At 50.6% G+C, this 18,914-nt stretch overlaps 1 protein-coding gene and 1 long non-coding RNA gene across 24 annotated transcripts in view; one reads left to right on the top strand and one right to left on the bottom strand.

Moving 5' to 3' along the window:
• LOC309647523 overlaps positions 1-18,914 on the bottom strand; it is a 269,604-nt gene that overhangs the window by 55,894 nt on the left and 194,796 nt on the right. The window lies entirely within an intron of this gene.
• The window catches only part of ARHGEF7 (Rho guanine nucleotide exchange factor 7), a 129,811-nt gene that overhangs the window by 74,064 nt on the left and 36,833 nt on the right, over positions 1-18,914 (top strand). For 22 of the 23 annotated variants that reach the window (XR_014256103.1, XM_082434916.1, XM_082434932.1 and 19 more), the window contains 3 exons: positions 4,867-4,955; positions 14,661-14,755; positions 14,981-15,076. Coding sequence is in view for 22 of the 23 variants with exons in the window: in XM_082434916.1 (XP_082291042.1) it covers positions 4,867-4,955; positions 14,661-14,755; positions 14,981-15,076 (280 nt within the window). In the remaining variant the exon portion in view is untranslated. The remainder of the gene's footprint in view (positions 1-4,866; positions 4,956-14,660; positions 14,756-14,980; positions 15,077-18,914) is intronic. The other variant, XM_082434935.1, reaches the window with a different exon arrangement.

Genomic DNA, 18,914 nt, shown 5'->3' with positions numbered 1-18,914 from the left:
TGACTTTTTAATTCATTATGGTCCCAATTTCTTTCCAGGCATTTTAAGCACACTTGCTGTACAGCCTCCTAGATTATCCTGTTAATTTCTGCATCTCGGGGACCGGTTCCCTCGTATGTTTTCTGTTTACACTCTCTTGGTGGTTCATTCTTCATGAGCTTGTGCTTTATTTTATGGATTGTTCTTTGATGGATGGTTGTTCAGTGGGTACCTCTGTATCCTGGGTTGCAGAAGTACCTACAGAGACGGCTGACATTGGCTTCCTCAGGGCTCCCAGAGAGCTTTCTTGCCCTTGGCAAATCCTGGTGGTCCTGCAGGAGATGGTGTGGCCTTGGATTGCACGCTTGGTGGGGTCAGGCTTGGTTTGGTTTCTCACAGGCTGTGTCCCCCATCCCTGAGTGGCCAGCACACTTCCTAGCTGCTTCACTGGCTGGCGGACAGAAGTCTCTAGGCTTCCTTTCATTAGCCGTGCGGGTCACCAGAGCTCCACCCGCTGGGACGGGGCAGTCCTGTAGCAGCACTGGTTGCGGCCCAGCCCCGGGGCAGCCCCCACCACTGCCAGTGCTTTGCGGCCTCCTTTACTTTTGGCACCTGGTGGAGGGGTCCCCATCCCCCTCTTCTTTTAGCACATCTGTGTTTAGATCCTGTTGTTATCGGCATTTTTCAACATTTACTGCGAGAAAGGGGGGCACGTCCGTCGGCCCTGGAAGGGGGCGCTGTGCTGTCCTCCTGGCTCCCCGCCCTCATCCCTGCGAGTGGAATCTATTTTAGCCATTGGATGGGCCAGAACAGTGTCTTGTTTTTCTTAGGGTACTGGGAAGGCTGAGTATTTTCTAATATGTTTCCTGTGCATTTTCCTCTGTTATGCGTGGCCATGACTTGGCCTCTGTTATGCTGCAGTGACACTTCAACGTTTTCTCTGGTGGGGGCACTAGAGGCCCCCCGAGGCTCGCAGGGGTCCTGCGCTTCTGCTCGCCCCGCCACCACGGGCGACTGTCCCTGGAGCCTGGGCCTGGAGCGTTAGCCAGCGCTGCCCTCCCGGGTCTCCCGCAGGTGGCACGCAGGTGGCACGCAGGTGGCAGTTGCACCTTCTGCAGAGGGCGTGTTGGCGGCTCCTTCGTGTGGCTCATTGAGCGTCTGGACCCAAGGCTTTGGGCGTGTGTTCATGATGCCTCCCAGCCCAGAAGTTTCCGTTTAGCGACCAGCACATTGTGTGCTTTCTTTTTCTGAGGGAGAAAAGACAGCCTCTTTGGACTTAAACCTTGATTTGTCTGGGTCTCTTCTGCCTGTCCCTTATTTTTATAGAATATTAGTAGATTGAAGCTTGCTTTTGAAAAAACTTCTTCCTTGTAGTTCTCATAGTAAACTGACTGAATTTTATTAACCGTGGTGTTGTGAGGTATGTCTTAAGTTTAAGTAGAGTGAGGCGGTTGCCAAGTTACTTGCTTTTAAAAACTTTGAAGCAGCTTCCAGTCATTCTCGTGCACTAGCCTTGCTGGCGCCCGTGGTGCGGTGCGTCTTCCTGCGCGTGCAGTTTATGACCCCCGGGGCGGTAGTTCAGGCTTCAGCCGCCTCCCTTTACTGTCGTTCCACATGCTTCCCCCAAATTGCGGATTTTAAAGATGAAAAGGCATTTTTTTCTTCGGATGGAAATGTCGTAGTTTTTTCTTCCACAGTTAAAGGCTTAGCTGCAGATACAAGATTGGGCAGCAAAGTGTATTAGCTAGGCTAGGTTGGTTTTCCTCCTTGTATTTCTCATGGTTGAGAAGTAGTTTATTTCCTGTGGAGTTCTGCTTCCATTCCATGGGCAGAGAGAATTCTTTCAGCTAGGAATAACACCTTCTGTTTTGTTCGTTATTTTCAGCTGTTTGGAAAACCCTTACAGTGAGGCATTGAAAGAAGATTTAGGTAAACAGCTCCATAGGCGGAGGGGGACCCACAGCTAAAGACAGTGCGTTTTGCTTTGGGCATTTTTGGGGTTTCTGTTGCTGAGAAGATAATGGAGATATTGAGCAGTTGGGATTAGGGACCCGGAGCTCAGGAGTGTTGGGGGGGGGGGATGCTGCCGAGAGAGAGATTCTGGACAGGTGTGCTCAGCGTCCTTCCACCTAACACGCCGGAGGGGCGCCGGCAGCCACGTGTGCAGCAGGAGCCTGCAGAGGAGGCAGGGGAGGAAGGGGGCTGTACAGGCCGAGGCCCCCGGCAGCGCTCTTCACCATTTCTCCTTTCCTCCCCACCGGCCCCACTCTGATATCCAGCCTCAGGAGCCTTGGAGACCAGTGATAGACGCACCCCGCAGAACCTCAGTGACAGACACACACCCCACAGAACCCCAGTGACAGACAGACACACCCCCCACAGAACCCCAGTGACGGACAGACACACCCCCCACAGAACCTCAGTGACGGACAGACACACACCCCACAGAACCTCAGTGACGGACAGACACACACCCCACAGAACCTCAGTGACGGACAGACACACACCCCACAGAACCCCAGTGACAGACAGACACACACCCCACAGAACCCCAGTGACGGACAGACACACACCCCACAGAACCCCAGTGACGGACAGACACACACCCCACAGAACCCCAGTGACGGACAGACACACACCCCACAGAACCCCAGTGACGGACAGACACACCCCCCACAGAACCTCAGTGACGGACAGACACACCCCCCACAGAACCCCAGTGACGGACAGACACACACCCCACAGAACCCCAGTGACAGACAGACACACCCCCCACAGAACCCCAGTGACGGACAGACACACCCCACAGAACCCCAGTGACGGACAGACACACACCCCACAGAACCCCAGTGACGGACAGACACACCCCCCACAGAACCCCAGTGACGGACAGACACACACCCCACAGAACCCCAGTGACGGACAGACACACCCCCCACAGAACCCCAGTGACGGACAGACACACCCCACAGAACCCCAGTGACGGACAGACACACACCCCACAGAACCCCAGTGACGGACAGACACACACCCCACAGAACCCCAGTGACGGACAGACACACACCCCACAGAACCCCAGTGACGGACAGACACACACCCCACAGAACCCCAGTGACGGACAGACACACACCCCACAGAACCCCAGTGACGGACAGACACACACCCCACAGAACCCCAGTGACGGACAGACACACACCCCACAGAACCCCAGTGACGGACAGACACACCCCCCACAGAACCCCAGTGACGGACAGACACACCCCCCACAGAACCCCAGTGACGGACAGACACACACCCCACAGAACCCCAGTGACGGACAGACACACCCCCCACAGAACCCCAGTGACGGACAGACACACCCCCCACAGAACCCCAGTGACGGACAGACACACCCCCCACAGAACCCCAGTGACGGACAGACACACACCCCACAGAACCCCAGTGACGGACAGACACACACCCCACAGAACCCCAGTGACGGACAGACACACACCCCACAGAACCCCAGTGACGGACAGACACACACCCCACAGAACCCCAGTGACGGACAGACACACCCCCCACAGAACCCCAGTGACGGACAGACACACCCCACAGAACCCCAGTGACGGACAGACACACACCCCACAGAACCCCAGTGACGGACAGACACACACCCCACAGAACCCCAGTGACGGACAGACACACACCCCACAGAACCCCAGTGACGGACAGACACACACCCCACAGAACCCCAGTGACGGACAGACACACACCCCACAGAACCCCAGTGACGGACAGACACACACCCCACAGAACCCCAGTGACGGACAGACACACACCCCACAGAACCCCAGTGACGGACAGACACACACCCCACAGAACCCCAGTGACGGACAGACACACACCCCACAGAACCCCAGTGACGGACAGACACACACCCCACAGAACCCCAGTGACGGACAGACACACACCCCACAGAACCCCAGTGACGGACAGACACACACCCCACAGAACCTCAGTGACGGACAGACACACACCCCACAGAACCTCAGTGACGGACAGACACACACCCCACAGAACCTCAGTGACGGACAGACACACATCCCACAGAACCTCAGTGACGGACAGACACACCCCACAGAACCTCAGTGACGGACACACCCGCCCCACGGGACCAGGGACAGACACACACAGACACACCCGCACACACACAGACACACACAGACACACAGAGTGCCAAGGAATCAGTTGGCAAGCGCTTCTTCAGTACCTATTCTGAATAAATCTCTCTTGAATGGAGTTGGATGAAAGCCATGTAATGTTCAGTACTTGAATCCTTGCAGTAACCGTGACCGCTTTCCGTGTTGCCCCTGGTGTGGAGGCTCGTAAGGCAGTGTGGTTTTTCTTGTCGCCCTGTGTGGGGTGGCTTTCCTGCTTTGTCTGTCGCCCTTGTTTAGAGGGACGTCTGCATCCTGAGTGACCTGGGTCCCTCCAAGTACAGTCCAGCCTGTGGGTCTTGATGTCTTAATATTGTTACGTGTCTGCCAACGTTGTCTCTGATGCTGTGGGCGTAATAATTCACCTGTACTGCACACCTGGGCTGCATGTGTAGCTTATAGATCAGTTCTTTTTCGTTTGTTGACGGCAATGGTGCAGAATCCGTCAGATTTTCAGCCTGAGCTGGGAGGACGGGCTGGCGGAGGCACGGGCGTGGAGGCCTCTGAGCTCAGGGGGCCGACCGTGAGGCGGAGATGGGGCTGGGGGCCTGCTGGCTGCACGGGCTTCTGTCCCGCCGCCCGTTGGGCTGGGGGCTCAGTTGGGCCCAGAAGCTGGGGCCGTGCGGGGCTGCCGCGCGTGGTCCTCTCTAGGGTGAAGCCGTAAACCTGCCCTACGTCTTTATTTCAGAAAAGCCCGTGTCACCCAAATCTGGAGCCTTGAAGAGCCCTCCCAAAGGATTTGATACGACTGCCATTAACAAAAGCTATTATAATGTGGTGAGTAATTGCAAAACATTTTTGAAGAATAACTTGTTTTTTTGAATGTCTCTAAAACTGAGCAGTGTAGAATGTAGGTAAACTGCCTAGAGAGGGAGGAAGGATATAAAAATCACGTATCGTCCGCCACACAGATACAACCACCGTTAATGTTCTGCTGTTTCCTTCTGGCCTCTATGTATTTCTATAATATTCTTATATTTTTGTATTAATGTGTGGAATAGTACCCTGTTCTTATTGCATAACTGGGTATTGTGATTATTTCCCCATACGGTTACAGATCTTCAACAGTGGGATTTTAAAAAGGTGCATAATGTGATTTACAGGTTTTATGTGCATCAAATGCCATTATACTCACATTTGGAGTAGATCGTCAGTTTTCCAGATCAATACAGTTTCTAGTTTATTTTGTGTGTTAACGTAGTCTTTCCTGAGATTGATGTGTATATATATCAAATAGCATGAAATTAGAGGAGAGTGTCTAGACATTGTACATAGTGAAGACAAGGGTTTCAGAATCCTAAAATTTGCTGCATTTTGAAACTTGAGCAGTTTGTGAGCTTAAAAAGTACCTGTGGTATTAAATCTAATATCTAATCCAAACCTCCTTTTTCCTGAACCGTTGCATCTGCTGGAAATGGGAAATGATAGTCTCGATTTGGGTAAATTTTACATTGCCGGTATATATCTTACCTGGTGTGATAAGCCAGCAAGGTAAACTTTCTAAACATGGCTATGTTTTGAATTCTGTGGGCAGTGTGCACTTATTTAGTTATTTCTTTCCCCACTCCCAATCTTTTTTATTTTCTTGATCGGGGATATAAATCTGAGTCACGAGACCTTTGAGGGTTTGAAGTAAAACAGCAGCTGCTGAGCGTTTCCTGGCAGCAGCCCTTTCATCATGAGCGTTTCATCTCCGGTGCTTTTATGAAGAGATGGTGCAGAGTCGTGCAGACCTGGACCAGTGACCTGGGGCTGTGCGCTCAGCTCTCTCCTACGCGTTTGTCCCCAGATCTTGCAGCACAAGTTGGCCTTGGGGACCCTCGTTCATTTCTCAAGGATTTGTCAGGGGCTCGCTCGGCCAGGCCCTGCTAAAGGCGTTGCTGACGCAGCGGTGAAGAGAACGGCAGGAACCCCTCCCCGTCGGTGTTTCCTCTCACCTCCTGCCCCCGATTCGTGGCAGGACCTCACTTCTGCACCTCTTCTGCTGCCCGTTCTCCGTGCGACAGGCCGCTGAGCGCACCCCTGGTGGCCCGTGGCCTCCCCTCTCCTCGTGTTGATCACCTCCTTCCCTTGAACCTCTCCACCGTCTCGCTGGTCTGTCCTCGTTCTCGTTAGCGCTCTTCACCGGCCTCACCTGGACCTCGACCCCCGCTGGCAGAGCACACCTGCGTCCCGAGGGCTCAGGGCGCCTGCCTTTCCTGGCTGAGCTCTGCTCTCCAAACCCCCCTCGTTCGAATCTTTGTCTGCTCGGGGTTTGTTCCTGGGACGTGGCTCTGCCCACATGTTTGCTCTTTAGTACGTGGAATGTGTTATGTGTGGCGTCCTGTGCTTCTTCAGGGTTTGTTAGGAGGAAAACTTTCAACTTACGGAGCTGCCTTTTCTTCGTGCATCCTTATGTGGGACGTTGGTTTCTTTTCTGGGGGAGGCTCCGGCGAGCAGTGCACTCTTAATCCAGGTGACGTTCCAGAGGCAGATCCTTACCTTCCACTAGTGTCTGCCCAGATAATTGTGTCAGAGGAGAGCAGTCGGTGCCGTGTGAACTGGTGCCAGCAGTGCCGCGCTAGTCTCCGGGAGCCCTGCTTCCATTGGGTGTTTCGTAAAACTAGGTAGCCGTGCTTTTCTAGAAACCCTGGTGGGTTGTTTTCTTCGGCATTGTGTATCGTGTAATCCTCTCCAGACTGAAACGTAACCAGTGCTGTTTTAGATTTCCTTCTTTAACTGCGCTTATACAGGGAGAAGAGCCTCTGTGTCACATGTGCTGTTGTCTTTGAGTCAGCCAACTCTTTCATTCTGGATGATGGGGAAACACCTTGGCTTCAGAATCACATCCAAACGGTTGTTTACATAAAGCTATATGAGTGAACAGCGCACGTTAAAATTGCGGTCATGACGGACATCGACATATAGAGCTCGTGGGAATCATCTTTTGGCATACAGCACTCTCACTCTGCAGGGAACAGAACTGGTTAGTGACTAAGCCAGGAGTCAGTTTCAGCTTTCCTGAATTCCATATTTATAAATTATACAGAAAAGTAAAATGTGGGACACAGTATGACAAGCAGAACAAATAGAATAGATAATGTGTTAAACTTTTCACACTTCCTTGTGTAGTTTTGTTTTCACAGAAAACTGCAGAAGTACAGATATTTTTAACCCCACTGAGAGATAAGAACACTCTCTAGGAGGTGAGACCAGTGTGGGCTGATGATCTGTGAAAGATTTAGGTCCCCAGTTGGGGTCAGTGGGGAGCACAGGAGAGCATTCTAGGTGGAGATGCAAACACGCGGAGGTCAAGAGGCCGTGAGGAAGCTCCGCCGTCATGTGATGGTCAAGACTGGGGAGCAGGAAGTGGCTCCTAGTGACTTATGGCTGTCCTGACGGGCCGTTCGTCACCTCTCTCTCCTCCCCTTCCGGAACGCCTCCCCGTGCACGTGTTGGCAGACACACTGGCTTTCTGCAGGTCTCTGAGGTGCTGTTCATTTTTCTTCATTCTTCCCTTCTGTTCTAGGGAGTTTTTTGTGTTTGCTAATTATTGCTTTTGCTAGCTCAAATCTGATCTTGAGCTCCTACCTTTCAATTCATAATTTTCATTTGATTGTTTTTATAGTTCAATACAGACTGTATTTGAGTCATTGTTCTCATACTTTTAAAAAATTCTTTAAGCATAGTTTTCTTTAGTTCTTTGGACACTTTGTTAAACAGGACTTTTATTATTTTAGGGCAGTTTTAAATTGACGGTAGACTTGAGAGGGAGCTAGACTACCCACGTACCCTCTTCCTCCCACCGCGCCACACACACACACGCGCACGCACACACGCACGCACACACGCACGCGCGCGCGCACACACACACACACACACACACACACACACACAGCCTGCCTCATTACCAGCATCACTCATCAGATGGGACATTGTTCACCGAGGATGGACCTGCACTGACACACACACTCATCCAGACTCCCCAGTTTACTTTAACGTCCACTCTCTGTACATGCGTGTATTCATCATTATAATGTCAAATACGTCACTGCCCTAAAAATCCTCTGTGCTTTGTGGCTTCTTTCCTCTCCACCCTAACCCCTACCCCCGGCAACCACTGATCTTTTTACTGCCTTATAGTTGGAATCATCCAGACTGTCGACTTTTCTCTGATATTTACTTTGGGTACCTGGTTGAGGTCCTAGGGGTAAATTTCCCGATACTGGGGGCAGGGGTCCCCCGTGACTGTGTCCCCCCAGGGTTTATAACTCAGGCCGGTCTGCACTGAGCCTCTAGCGCGTCATCAGCTACAGCCCAGGTCCTCCCACCCCAGCGTCTCTGCTCCAGGCAGTGGGGCTCCACCTTGGGGGCAGTGGCCTTGTGTCCCCTCCCCTTATGGACTCGAGAAGAGTTGTCGATTTTCAGTCTGTTCAGCTTTTTACTTGTTGTTAGGGTGGAGTGACGACTTCCACGTTCCTCACGTGCAGAACCAGGAACTGTTTCTCAAAAGTAATATGGCAACTGTTCATGTAATTCTGAAAACACTGAAGCCCTTTAATGTGGTAATTCTACTTCTTGAAATCCACCCCAGAAAAATTACCTGAAAGGTATTCAGAGATGCTTGTGCAAGGGTGTTTTCACAGGATGCTTTGTTACAACAATAAGTTGCAAGCAACCTAAATATGTAGCAGTACAAGAATGGTTAAGACACCAGCAGTACATCCATTTATAATTCTTAAAAATGCACATGAAGCTTTAAAAAAATGTCAAATATTCCTTTTAGGTGCAATAAGCAAAATATAAAATTACATAGGTAATGTGATTTAATTATGTAAAAATGTTGTCACTGAAAGTAGAAGGAAGTGTGCCAGAGAATGTGGCAGAATTTCATTACTTGATAATGCAAGTAATAGAGATGTTTGGAGGATTACTGTGGCACCAGAGCCCAGACTGTGCTGGAAATGTCAGCAGGGTGTTAGAGACCTCAAGTGGGGGAGTCCGGGCCTCAGACATGGAGAGTCACGATGGAAGAAAAAACCCGTAGCTTTGCTTTAAGTAAAGAGTTGATTCGTTTTTGTGACAAAGCCGGCCAGCACTGTTAACTTTGTTTCCTAACGTGAAAGTGTTTGAGGTCAGTCTGTCTTCGGGCTCAGGCCAGCGAATGGTCCGGGGAGCCCTTCTTTAGGTTCTGGGGGGAGGGGTGCTCCGGCTTTGTGTGTAGTGGTTGGGCGCCCTCTCGGGGGGCTGGCCTGGCGGAAGCCCCCCAGCTGCTCGCACAGTCATGTGTTTGTAAAAGGACGTTGGAAATGCTGGCCTTGGCCTTGTAGTGTTGTTGCGAGGATTAGCGGTTGACCTTAAGGTGCCTGGTGAAGTGTTGGCCCTTAAGAGGTTTTCATGGTTATTAGGAAGAGTGTTTAGAAGCATTCGGGGCATTAGGCCTCATTGAGGCCACCGTTCCATTTGCCAGCAAGCATCCCATTTGAGGATTAATTACCTGGGAGAGCTGTAGTCAGGGGTGACAGGATCATATAATTAAAGGGAGCATGTGTGTGACCTGCCTGAGCTTGATGGATTTGACAGTGAAAGAAATTAACTGCACCTACGGCCTGGTAGCAGACACCTTTCCCGGTGGAGATCAGAGAAGCCGGATGCCCACCCCCAGAGGGAGTGAACGGTCTTTCGGCACCTCTTTTAGGGGATGAGGAGTTTCCTCAGTCACCAGTAGAGAACGAGGTTTCTGAAGTATGTCCGTCTGGGAAGATATGGGTCCTTATGGCCTTCCGTGTCCAGTGATGCACTGTGGCTTTATTTTCCAGGGTTACTTCCATCAGTACTCCTTATCTATGGACAGCAAATGGGGCATTGTTTGCTTCTACTCCCCGGAGTACAATGAAAAGGCAAGGTAGCTTTGTCTTTGAAAGACTGCAGATATAATAGGTAGCAATCAATAGTTTTAATAAATGTTCAGAATAGATGTGCATCTTTCATGAAATGCCGTAGGAAACCTCCACGGACCTTTCCGGTGCTCCAGAGCGAATCTGCGCCCGTCCGTCCCCTTGGCTCCTGGAGTTGCCTGGAGCCTCTGCCTGGTGGCCGGAGGTTGGCCTAGAGCCACACTGACCCCAAGCACTGCTTTGGCTTCTTTTATCCTTTATGGTCCCTTTACCTCGCCCACCTTAGCCAAGACCGCTTCTCAGTCCTGACGTCTGGTGTTTCCGCCTGGGGCCCATACGAGGCTTAGGCCCATTATGGCTCTCACCCGGGACGGCAGCTCAGCTCCCTGTGCCCTCTGGGGAGCTGTGCCCTCCTCTCCTGTATCCCACCCCCATTCACACCGACCGCGAGGGGCCTGCTGGCGTCTTTGACAGATTCTGCTCCCATTGTGTTTATGTAGTTTCCTCGTCTTATATAGGTGGAGATTCCCCGGTGGTAGCAGGAGCTGGGTAGAGTAGCAGCTGAGGCTGGGCCTGTGAAGGAGGGAAGGGTTGAGCTCTTCAGTCGTGGGAAGGGCCGTCTTGTGCACTAGTCACTTCCTGCAGAGTGGAGTCACGTGAAGGAGCTCCCAGTAGGACTTGCGCGGGTTTGGGTTGGAAGGCTGTACGAGGTGCTTTGTAAGGTGCCTCCTACCTGAGGTCAGGGAGTGGGCTCTGAGTGCCTGTCACGAACCAGTAAGAGCCCTTTGGTGAAGACCTGGCGGAGCTGGGACTCGCGCCCGGGTCTGCTGGCTCCCAGGGCAGCCCCTGGCTGACACAGACCAGAGCGGCCCTGCAGCTTCTGCTGGAGCTCTTGCGTAGTAAACCTGCAGCATTCGGAGGAAATACATCCCAAGACCTCGTGAACTCCCAAGTTTAGATATCCTGAAGTAACGTAACTCCTTCTAAAAGGCACAGTAACGTACACATTTTGCGTGCCCCGCCCCCCAGACTCTCTCTGCGAGTTAATGTTGTGAAGTGCTAAGAACACGCAGAAATCAGTGCGCTGCTCAGCACGCACGCTGCGTCATGTCAGCGGCTGCCAGTGGGGCTGGGGAGTGGGCTCGCCGCTGCCCTGTCCTCATGCCTCTGGCTCTGGGGGGCGGGCAGGGCTGCAGGCACAGCTTCCTGCCCTGCCTGTCCTTCCTTCCTCTCCTTTCCCTCGGGGCGGGTAGCTAGGAGCGGCTTCAAGTCCTCTCTTACTTTTTGAAACTTTAACCCCTAAAATACAGTTTAAGTAGACCAGGCTGAAAGGAAATGTGCGATGGTTATTTTTCCTTGTGGTTCAGGGGGCTAGTTCGGTGGGTGGGAGAGGGGTAAGAATAGCTGTGCCATTCTTGAGTGTTTCCTACTGTGTTTCTGAACCAGGCTCATGGTTTTGAAATTGGGTTTTAGTTTGTGATGATAATCTTTTATTGTATCTGGATCAGATGACTTAATGTTACTGTTTTTTCTCTTACACGTAAATTAGTTATTTATTTTTAAAGGAGTATCAATGACACATAAAATAGAACATATGGCAGCTACCAAAATTTGCACTGGAAGTTGTGACTCGTTTGTAAAATGAGCGGTGCTCAACGCTCCTTCCCTGGCAATAATGAAGTGAGTTTCTGTGGTCTGCAGGGTAATGAGTCGGTCCTTTGTTTTGCTTTGCTGTAACGGCTGACAGTTCAGGGATTGTCTGTGTGGCTTGCCCAATGTCGTCCTCCTGTGTGGCACCATTGTTTGACCCGACTGGGCTCTCCACGCCTCCCGCCTCGGGGAGAGTGTGTGTCGGCTGGGCTCAGCCCGGCTGTTCCTCACGGTGCCGAGTAAAGGCTGCTCTTCCTGTGAAAGCTGCTCGCGTTCTCTGGACCAGCCTTTGTGTGATGGAGCTGTGGCAGCCGGGCTGTGAGGTCTCATGGGGTCCTGCAGCAGCCAGAGTGCGCAGAAGTCAAGAAAGGGGAGACAGGTGATGGCTGGAGCACACAGACGTGCCGCTGACCCCGGGGAGGGACATGTGGCCTCCTGGCAGAGTGGATGGTCGGCGCCAGCATGACTCACTTAGCAAGTCTTGGTCGTGTGTTTGTGAAAAGCTAAGTGTAACTTGGATGGTTTGGGTGGGATAACTATAGAGCTTGACTTGAGCACTTACTTGAAGATCATGTTTACAACTAGTAGTTGAAATTAACCAACTTAACTGTCATAATCGGTGCAGTCTTTTCTTTGGCATTACTTCTGGTAGATTCTCTGGGAAGCTTTTGTCTCTGCTTGCTCTGCTTAATGCTGCGATTGAAGAAGTGTCGTTTTCTTCTTCTCGTGCGCATGCTCCTGATGTTGCCACGCAGGGATTTTCCTCTTCCATCGCACAGGAACTGCTTTTCTGTTTTAGAAAATAGGTGTAGAGGTTTCTGAGCATGTCCTAAGCAGTGTTGCTAATAGTTCCTAACAGTTGTAATTGAGACATGAAATCATAGTTTAATGTTCATTTTCACATTAAAAAAGGGCTTTTTGTCTTACGCACCTGTGACAGATTTAAATTTTAATTTTTTTTTAGTTCAGGGACTCATTATGCTTGGCTTGCTTCGTGTCATTCTGCAGGATAAGATGTGGATTAAAGTGTGTGCTCTGGTGGTGCAGTGGCAGGGCCACTCTGTGCTCTCTGTTCTCCAGTCTTTTGACCCTTGGGTCCACCGAGTATTTCTTTGAGGGGAGGCGTTGTAACTGTAAGGTCAGCACCCACATTTCCCCACAAAGGGAGGGTCTCCTGGAGAAACCCCTCCCCCTCCTCCCGCCCGCTCCACCAGGCATCTGTGAATAGGTCCATTCAGGGGCAAAACCAGAGCTGAGAGTCAGAGTGAAAGAGCCTGATTCTCTTCATCTTACACAGTGTAGTATGTGAGTTATCTAATCAGGGTTGCACTTACTCATGAATGACTGTACTCTCCTCTCCTCGAGAATGCAGAAAACAGCAGTGAGCAGAATAATAATCCGTGTTGCTTGTATTAATGTTGAAATCTAGCTTAACGATTACTTTTTTCTTAAACGTTTAGACATACATTTTGATTATCAAAAATCGGGGGAGAAAACCGAGCGTGTTTGATATCTTTATTCTGTATAATTTCTTTTGCAGGGTTAACTTAGGATGATGTGTCAGTTTTGGAAGACGGACAGCACATTTTAGCGCATGCAGTAGATCCTCAGAAAATATACATAGTACGATTTTCTGATTGAAGAAGATGCTGGCTCTCTAGCAGAGTGGGATGGAAACCATAGCTGAGGAAGGGATCTTACTTGCTTCCACTGGAGCCATTAGCCTGTGGCTGGAGAAGGCAGCGCGGGGCAGTGCAGGGTCAGCTGAAGACTCACATTCTGGCTCTGGATAAGTTACTTAACCTCTCTCTGCTTTACTGTTTTCCTCTGTAAAAGGAAGGTTTTTGCGAGGATTGGAGATACTATGGGTAGGACACCTTGCTCGGTGCCCAGAGTGTAGCGTGCATCGGGAGTTTGTAGAAGGCCACCTTTACACCTGGGCTCCATCGGGCTCCACCTGCAGACCCGGAGCCGTCCCGCCCTGCCCAGGGAGGAGCTTTGCTCTTGGCGATTGCTGATGGAAAGGGGCACGTGTTTTTAGTTCCGCTGTTTTGCACTTATGTTTATGTTTTTAAGAGTTGTTAACTGATTTTGGCTATATTTGCTATAGGGTATCAGGAAACATTTTAATGTCAAGGTTGATTTCTAATTATCCTCCTATCTTTAAATACAATGGTGGCTATATAAAGGTTGCTTTACACTGGTAGACCTTTAATTTTTAATGTGTATAGGATGATCTGAGACGATCATCTTCTCTAATGAAGGTCTGAGGTTCCCAGAAATGGACTGAGGTTTACTAGACGCCATCTAAAGGGTAAACTTCATGTTTTTTTTAGCTGATATACTTTCCGTATGTCAAAATGCATAGATTTTAAGGGTACAGGTCAGTGAGCTTTGATAGGTATATGTATCTGTGTAACAGCTACCCAAACCATGACGTAGAACTTGTCCATTACTCCAGAAATTTATCTCACGCCCCTTTCCCCTTTGTCACTCCCTCCCACCCCCGCCTTTTGACTTCTGCCATCATCGGTTAGTTTTGCCTGTTCCTGGACTTGCTGTAGATGGACTGTGCGGAATGTCCTTGTTGTGAACTGCTTCTTTCACGCAACACAGTGTTGTAGAGATTCATCCACGCATCCACGCTGTTGCGATGATCAGTGCTTCCTTCTTTTTTTCTAAACGGACTTGGCGTTACTTATCTGATGATGAATTCATTCTGGCCTCATTCTAGGTATACCTGTGTCAGATGTGCTTGGCAGTGGGATGAAGTCAGTTGTGTAGCCTTGGTAACAGTTCATTACATGGATTTAGTAGTTAATCACAGGGAGTGACTGATGATATCAAACAAATTAGTATTACATAGAAGCAACAGTGCGAATTGAACAATGGTGATGAACTTGCCAAAGCTTATACATCTTAATGTCAAATAATACTTATTTATCATTTATCGTAGGTGCTACAGAATATTTTGGAAACAGAAAATGAATATTCTAAAGAACTTCAGACTGTGCTTTCAACCTATCTACGGCCACTGCAGACCACTGAGAAGTAAGTTAGATGATAATTGTGTCAAGTGTGGAAGAGTCGTCACCTTGGCCGTTCCTTCGTATTTTCAGAGAATAGAGGCTGAGCTACTGGAACAGAATTAACAGCAGTTTCCCATAGACATGAGCAATTTGTTTATTAGACTTTTAATAGGGTGCTGGGCTGGGAGAGGAGAGGAATGTAAGTAAAACTGCTCACTTATTTCTCCTGTTGTTTTCTCGGCTCTAGGTTAAGTTCAGCAAACACTTCATATTTAATGGGAAATCTAGAAGAAATATGTTCTTTCCAGCAAATGCTTGTACAGTCTTTAGAAGAATGTACCAAGTAAGTAAGATGCTAAAAATTGCAAAATTCAGATTGATTGATATAAATGGTACTTAAAGGATCAGGTTTAGCATAATTTTAGAATTCACATTTCTAAAGGTGGAAACTAGGTTATTTATTTATTTATTTATTTTTGATGTGGACCATTTTTAATGTCTTTATTGAATTCGTTACAATATTGCTTCTGTTTTATGTTTTGGTTTTTTTTTTTTTGGCTGCGAGGCATGTGGGATCTTAGCTCCCTGACCAGGGATCGAACCTGCACCCCCTGCATTGGAAGGCAAAGTCTTAACCACTGACTGCGCCAGGGAAGTCCCTGGAAACTAGGTTATTTTGAATCTTTGGGGTGTATCAATTTTTATAGTAAAAGCTGTGTTTTAGACTATTTTCATAGGAGGGATCTACTGACTATTTAGAAAAAGAAGAAAGGCTTCCCTGAGTGGTGATTCTTTGGCTTGGGGCCAGCGGGGTCGGGGAAGCAGGGGTGTAGAACCCCTGAAGAGGGAGAGAGCACGGCGTGTAGCAGGGCCTGGGGTGCCCACGGCTTCGTGCCTTACGTGCCACCGTGTGGGCGGCCACATTGCTCCCATGCCCTCCCTGGGGGCCACCCTCCCAGCGCCTTCATGTGTCCAGCAGCCCCGAAGCCCCGGAGCCCCGGCGCCCCGGCATTTGGGGGTTTTTACGGCAGTCTCGTTACAGAGCCGAGATTGATTAAATACATCGTCGGCCGCTGGCGATCCTCCCAGTCTCAGGCCCCTCTCCCCTCCGTGGAGGTCTGGGGTGGGCTGAAGTCCCCACCCTCCAATCACGTGGTGGGTTCCCCCGGCAGGTCCCCCCCCCCATCCTGAAGCCGTCTGGGGGATCAGCCCAAGCCCCGGTGTGGTTAAAGGGGCGCGGTATGGGTAACAGAAGACGCTCCTGTCACTCAGGAAATGACAGGGGTTTTAGGAGCTCTGTGCCAGGAATGGGAGCCAAGCCCAAATGTGGGGTTAGGGTTCTAGAGGGGGAGAGCGCCCCGAGGGGGGAGTGGGCTGCGGCTTCAGCCCTTGAGGCAGGAGGGGAGCCTCAGGGCAGGGCTGGGCCGCCCTGCCCTCGGGCACCTTGTAGGGTGACTTCCATCGAGTAGCTAGAAACCCTTCCTGTTCGTAAAATTGACTTCTCTTTTGTAAAAGTTACTTTAGACGGAATGTCGCGACGGTTGGGTTTTCTAGGATCAAGCGTGTTCCCCGAGGTCCCCGCAGCTTGTGCCAGCCGCCCTTGTCAGGGGGTGGTCCAGCCTGTCTCATCACTTACTTGTGTGCTCATGCATTCGTTCGTTCATGCGTTTGCTGGTTCTCCTGTTCTCCCTCCCTCACGGATCACCCCACGCCCAGAGCTCTTGTAGCTGGTATCCTCTTTCCGAGCGTTCTTCTTGCCTGAAAGGAGTTCTCTTTCTTGTGGTAACGTCTGCCCTGCCCTTGTGCTGACACTGCCCTGGCTCAGGCCGGCCTCGTCCTCCCTGCGTCCTGCACGGACTCCTGACCAGGCCTCGACCTCCAGGTGGCCCGCTGCGTGTCCACTTCTCCCCCAGCCTCTGGTCCGAGCTCTGCTCAGGAGCTTTGGGTGGCGCCCGGTTACTCACATGTCGCTTCACAGCTGTGTTTTACGGACTGGCCTTCGAGGTGCTTGTGCAGGCTGCCTCGTGCGGGGAGAGCTAAGTTAGGAGATGAGTTTCTGAGTGGTGGCAGTCTGACAGGGTCCCTCCCCGATGGGCTCCCGCCCGTCTCTCCCGCTCCTTCCCCGCCTTGTGCCGCAGCTCAGAAAGCAGGCCTCTGTCACTGCCCGCCACCCCCGGGGCGGGGATCAGGGGTGCTGAGAGGTGACTCCCCGCCCAGCCCTCCCTGCTGTCCCCTCCGTTTGGATCCGCTTCCTCCTGCTGCCCCTCTAACTGAAATCCCGCTGGCTCCTTCAGCCCAGTGGACACGGTCAGTCCTGGTCACAGCCTGCCCCTCTCCCCGCGTTTGTTTACATGCACATTTGCACTTTGTTTACTTGCAGACTACTTTTTAGTGTATTGTAGACTGAGTTCCCATCAGTTCTCTTATATATTGTAGGGCTTCAGCTTATCGGAGAAAATATTTAATAAATAAGCATTTAATGTAATTGCTATTGGTTAAATACACATTGTGTATTGACTTTGTTTAAAAGTTAATTATAAAGCATATCTTAAGGTATAAATAAATTCATTTTTATAACGGACCATTACTGTAACATTTTCACACTAAAATAGTATTTGTTTTAGATTATTATCAAAATACAAATTTGAACTAGAGGATGTAGTTCATTTTGTTTGAAAGTTGTTTTTTTGAACCATCCAAATAATAGCAAGCATGGGTGATACAGAGATAATATTCGACTTTGTAGAATAGAGTGGCTTAGACGCAGAGCACACTTTGGGTTTTGCCTGGGCCGTCCTTATTAAAGAGCAGAGCGTAGGACTTGAGCTTATTTGGAGGTGATTTGGGGTTGATGGCACGCTGGCCCAGGTGATTCCGGTCATGGGAATCACCTCTCACCTCAGTGGCGGAGTCTCCACGGTGGACTCAGCGTCAGAAACTGACCTTCTGCCCCTGGCCCGCCATGCTGTCACCTGGGAGGCCCCTGAGTAGCTCTTGCCATAATTTCCTTACTTGTTGAGACTGCAAGATTCCATAGAAAAGTGATTTCAAAGCACATGTCCAGCACTAGAACCTTAAGAGTCTAGGGAATTTAGAAAGTGAGGCAGACCAGTGGCGTGTGCGGGGACACGGGCAGATGGCCCGGGGCGGGGGGGGAGCCTGAGAGAGCTGCTGGCCGGTGGGAAGGGACTCCTCCCGCCAGAGCCTCAGATGCTGCCCCTTCCCGGGGCTCTGGCACCCTTAAGAGGGTCGTCCACGTTTAGGGTTTGGGGTTCAGCAGGAGAGGACTTGCCGGGGGCTGCCGGTGGCCCCTGAGGCTCCTATGAGTGGGCCCTGTGGCCACTCGTGTAGACATCTCTCTCGATGCTGTCTGCCGAACTGCATGCTGAGGTTCACCTAGCGGGTAGCTGTGCCCTCGTGCTGATCTTCGTCTCCCCTTGGAAATCGGTGGTTACCGGACTGTGAACCCCCTCTCTGTCCAGCTAGCATTACCAGCAGGAATAAATGTGATCTGGGGGAAAATGGTGTAGCAGTTCTGATTTCTCAGGTTTTTCCTGGGATTCATTCCTTTTCAGTCTAGGGAAGGAGAAAGGCCCTTGGCTATCCCCTCTTGCTACAGAGACTATTGGCTGGACTGTTTGTGTCACCCGCCTGTTATTATCAGACCATTGATAACACCTCACCTGTTATCAGATCCTCGGTTGATAACACCCCCCCCCCCTTATCAGACCACTGATTGGTAACAACCACCTGTTATCAGGCCATTAGTAACATCCCTCTTGTCATCAGATCAGTGATAAAACCATACTTACCAGACCACTGCTGACCCTGTACCCACTGTCAGAGCTGGGCGTTGGGCCACCAGGAGGCTGCAGGTAGACGTGGCTGACAGGTAGCCCTGTGGCCTCCACACCCCAGTGGGGGCCCTGCCTACACGTTGTCATGCTCTAAAAGCCACCTCTAGAAGCACAAGAGAGAACCACAATGAAAATCCCCTGTTTCAGTTCTTAAGTCATATTCCGTGTTGATGATCTTTGTGAGTTTTGCATGCCCCGTTATTTCAGTGCTCTCGACGGTGTTACGTGTGAGGCGTGTTGGCACAAGACCTGGGCTCCGTGTTAGGACCGCTCATGTAACCTTTCTGAGCTCCGTCTGCTGGTGCCTTCTGGCAAGTTGATGGA

Source organism: Balaenoptera physalus (assembly GCF_965194825.1).
Source record: "Balaenoptera physalus genome assembly, chromosome: 18".
Lineage (NCBI taxonomy): Eukaryota > Metazoa > Chordata > Mammalia > Artiodactyla > Balaenopteridae > Balaenoptera > Balaenoptera physalus.
Note: the sequence above shows the minus strand (reverse complement) of the source record. Positions and strands in the feature narration are given on the sequence as shown.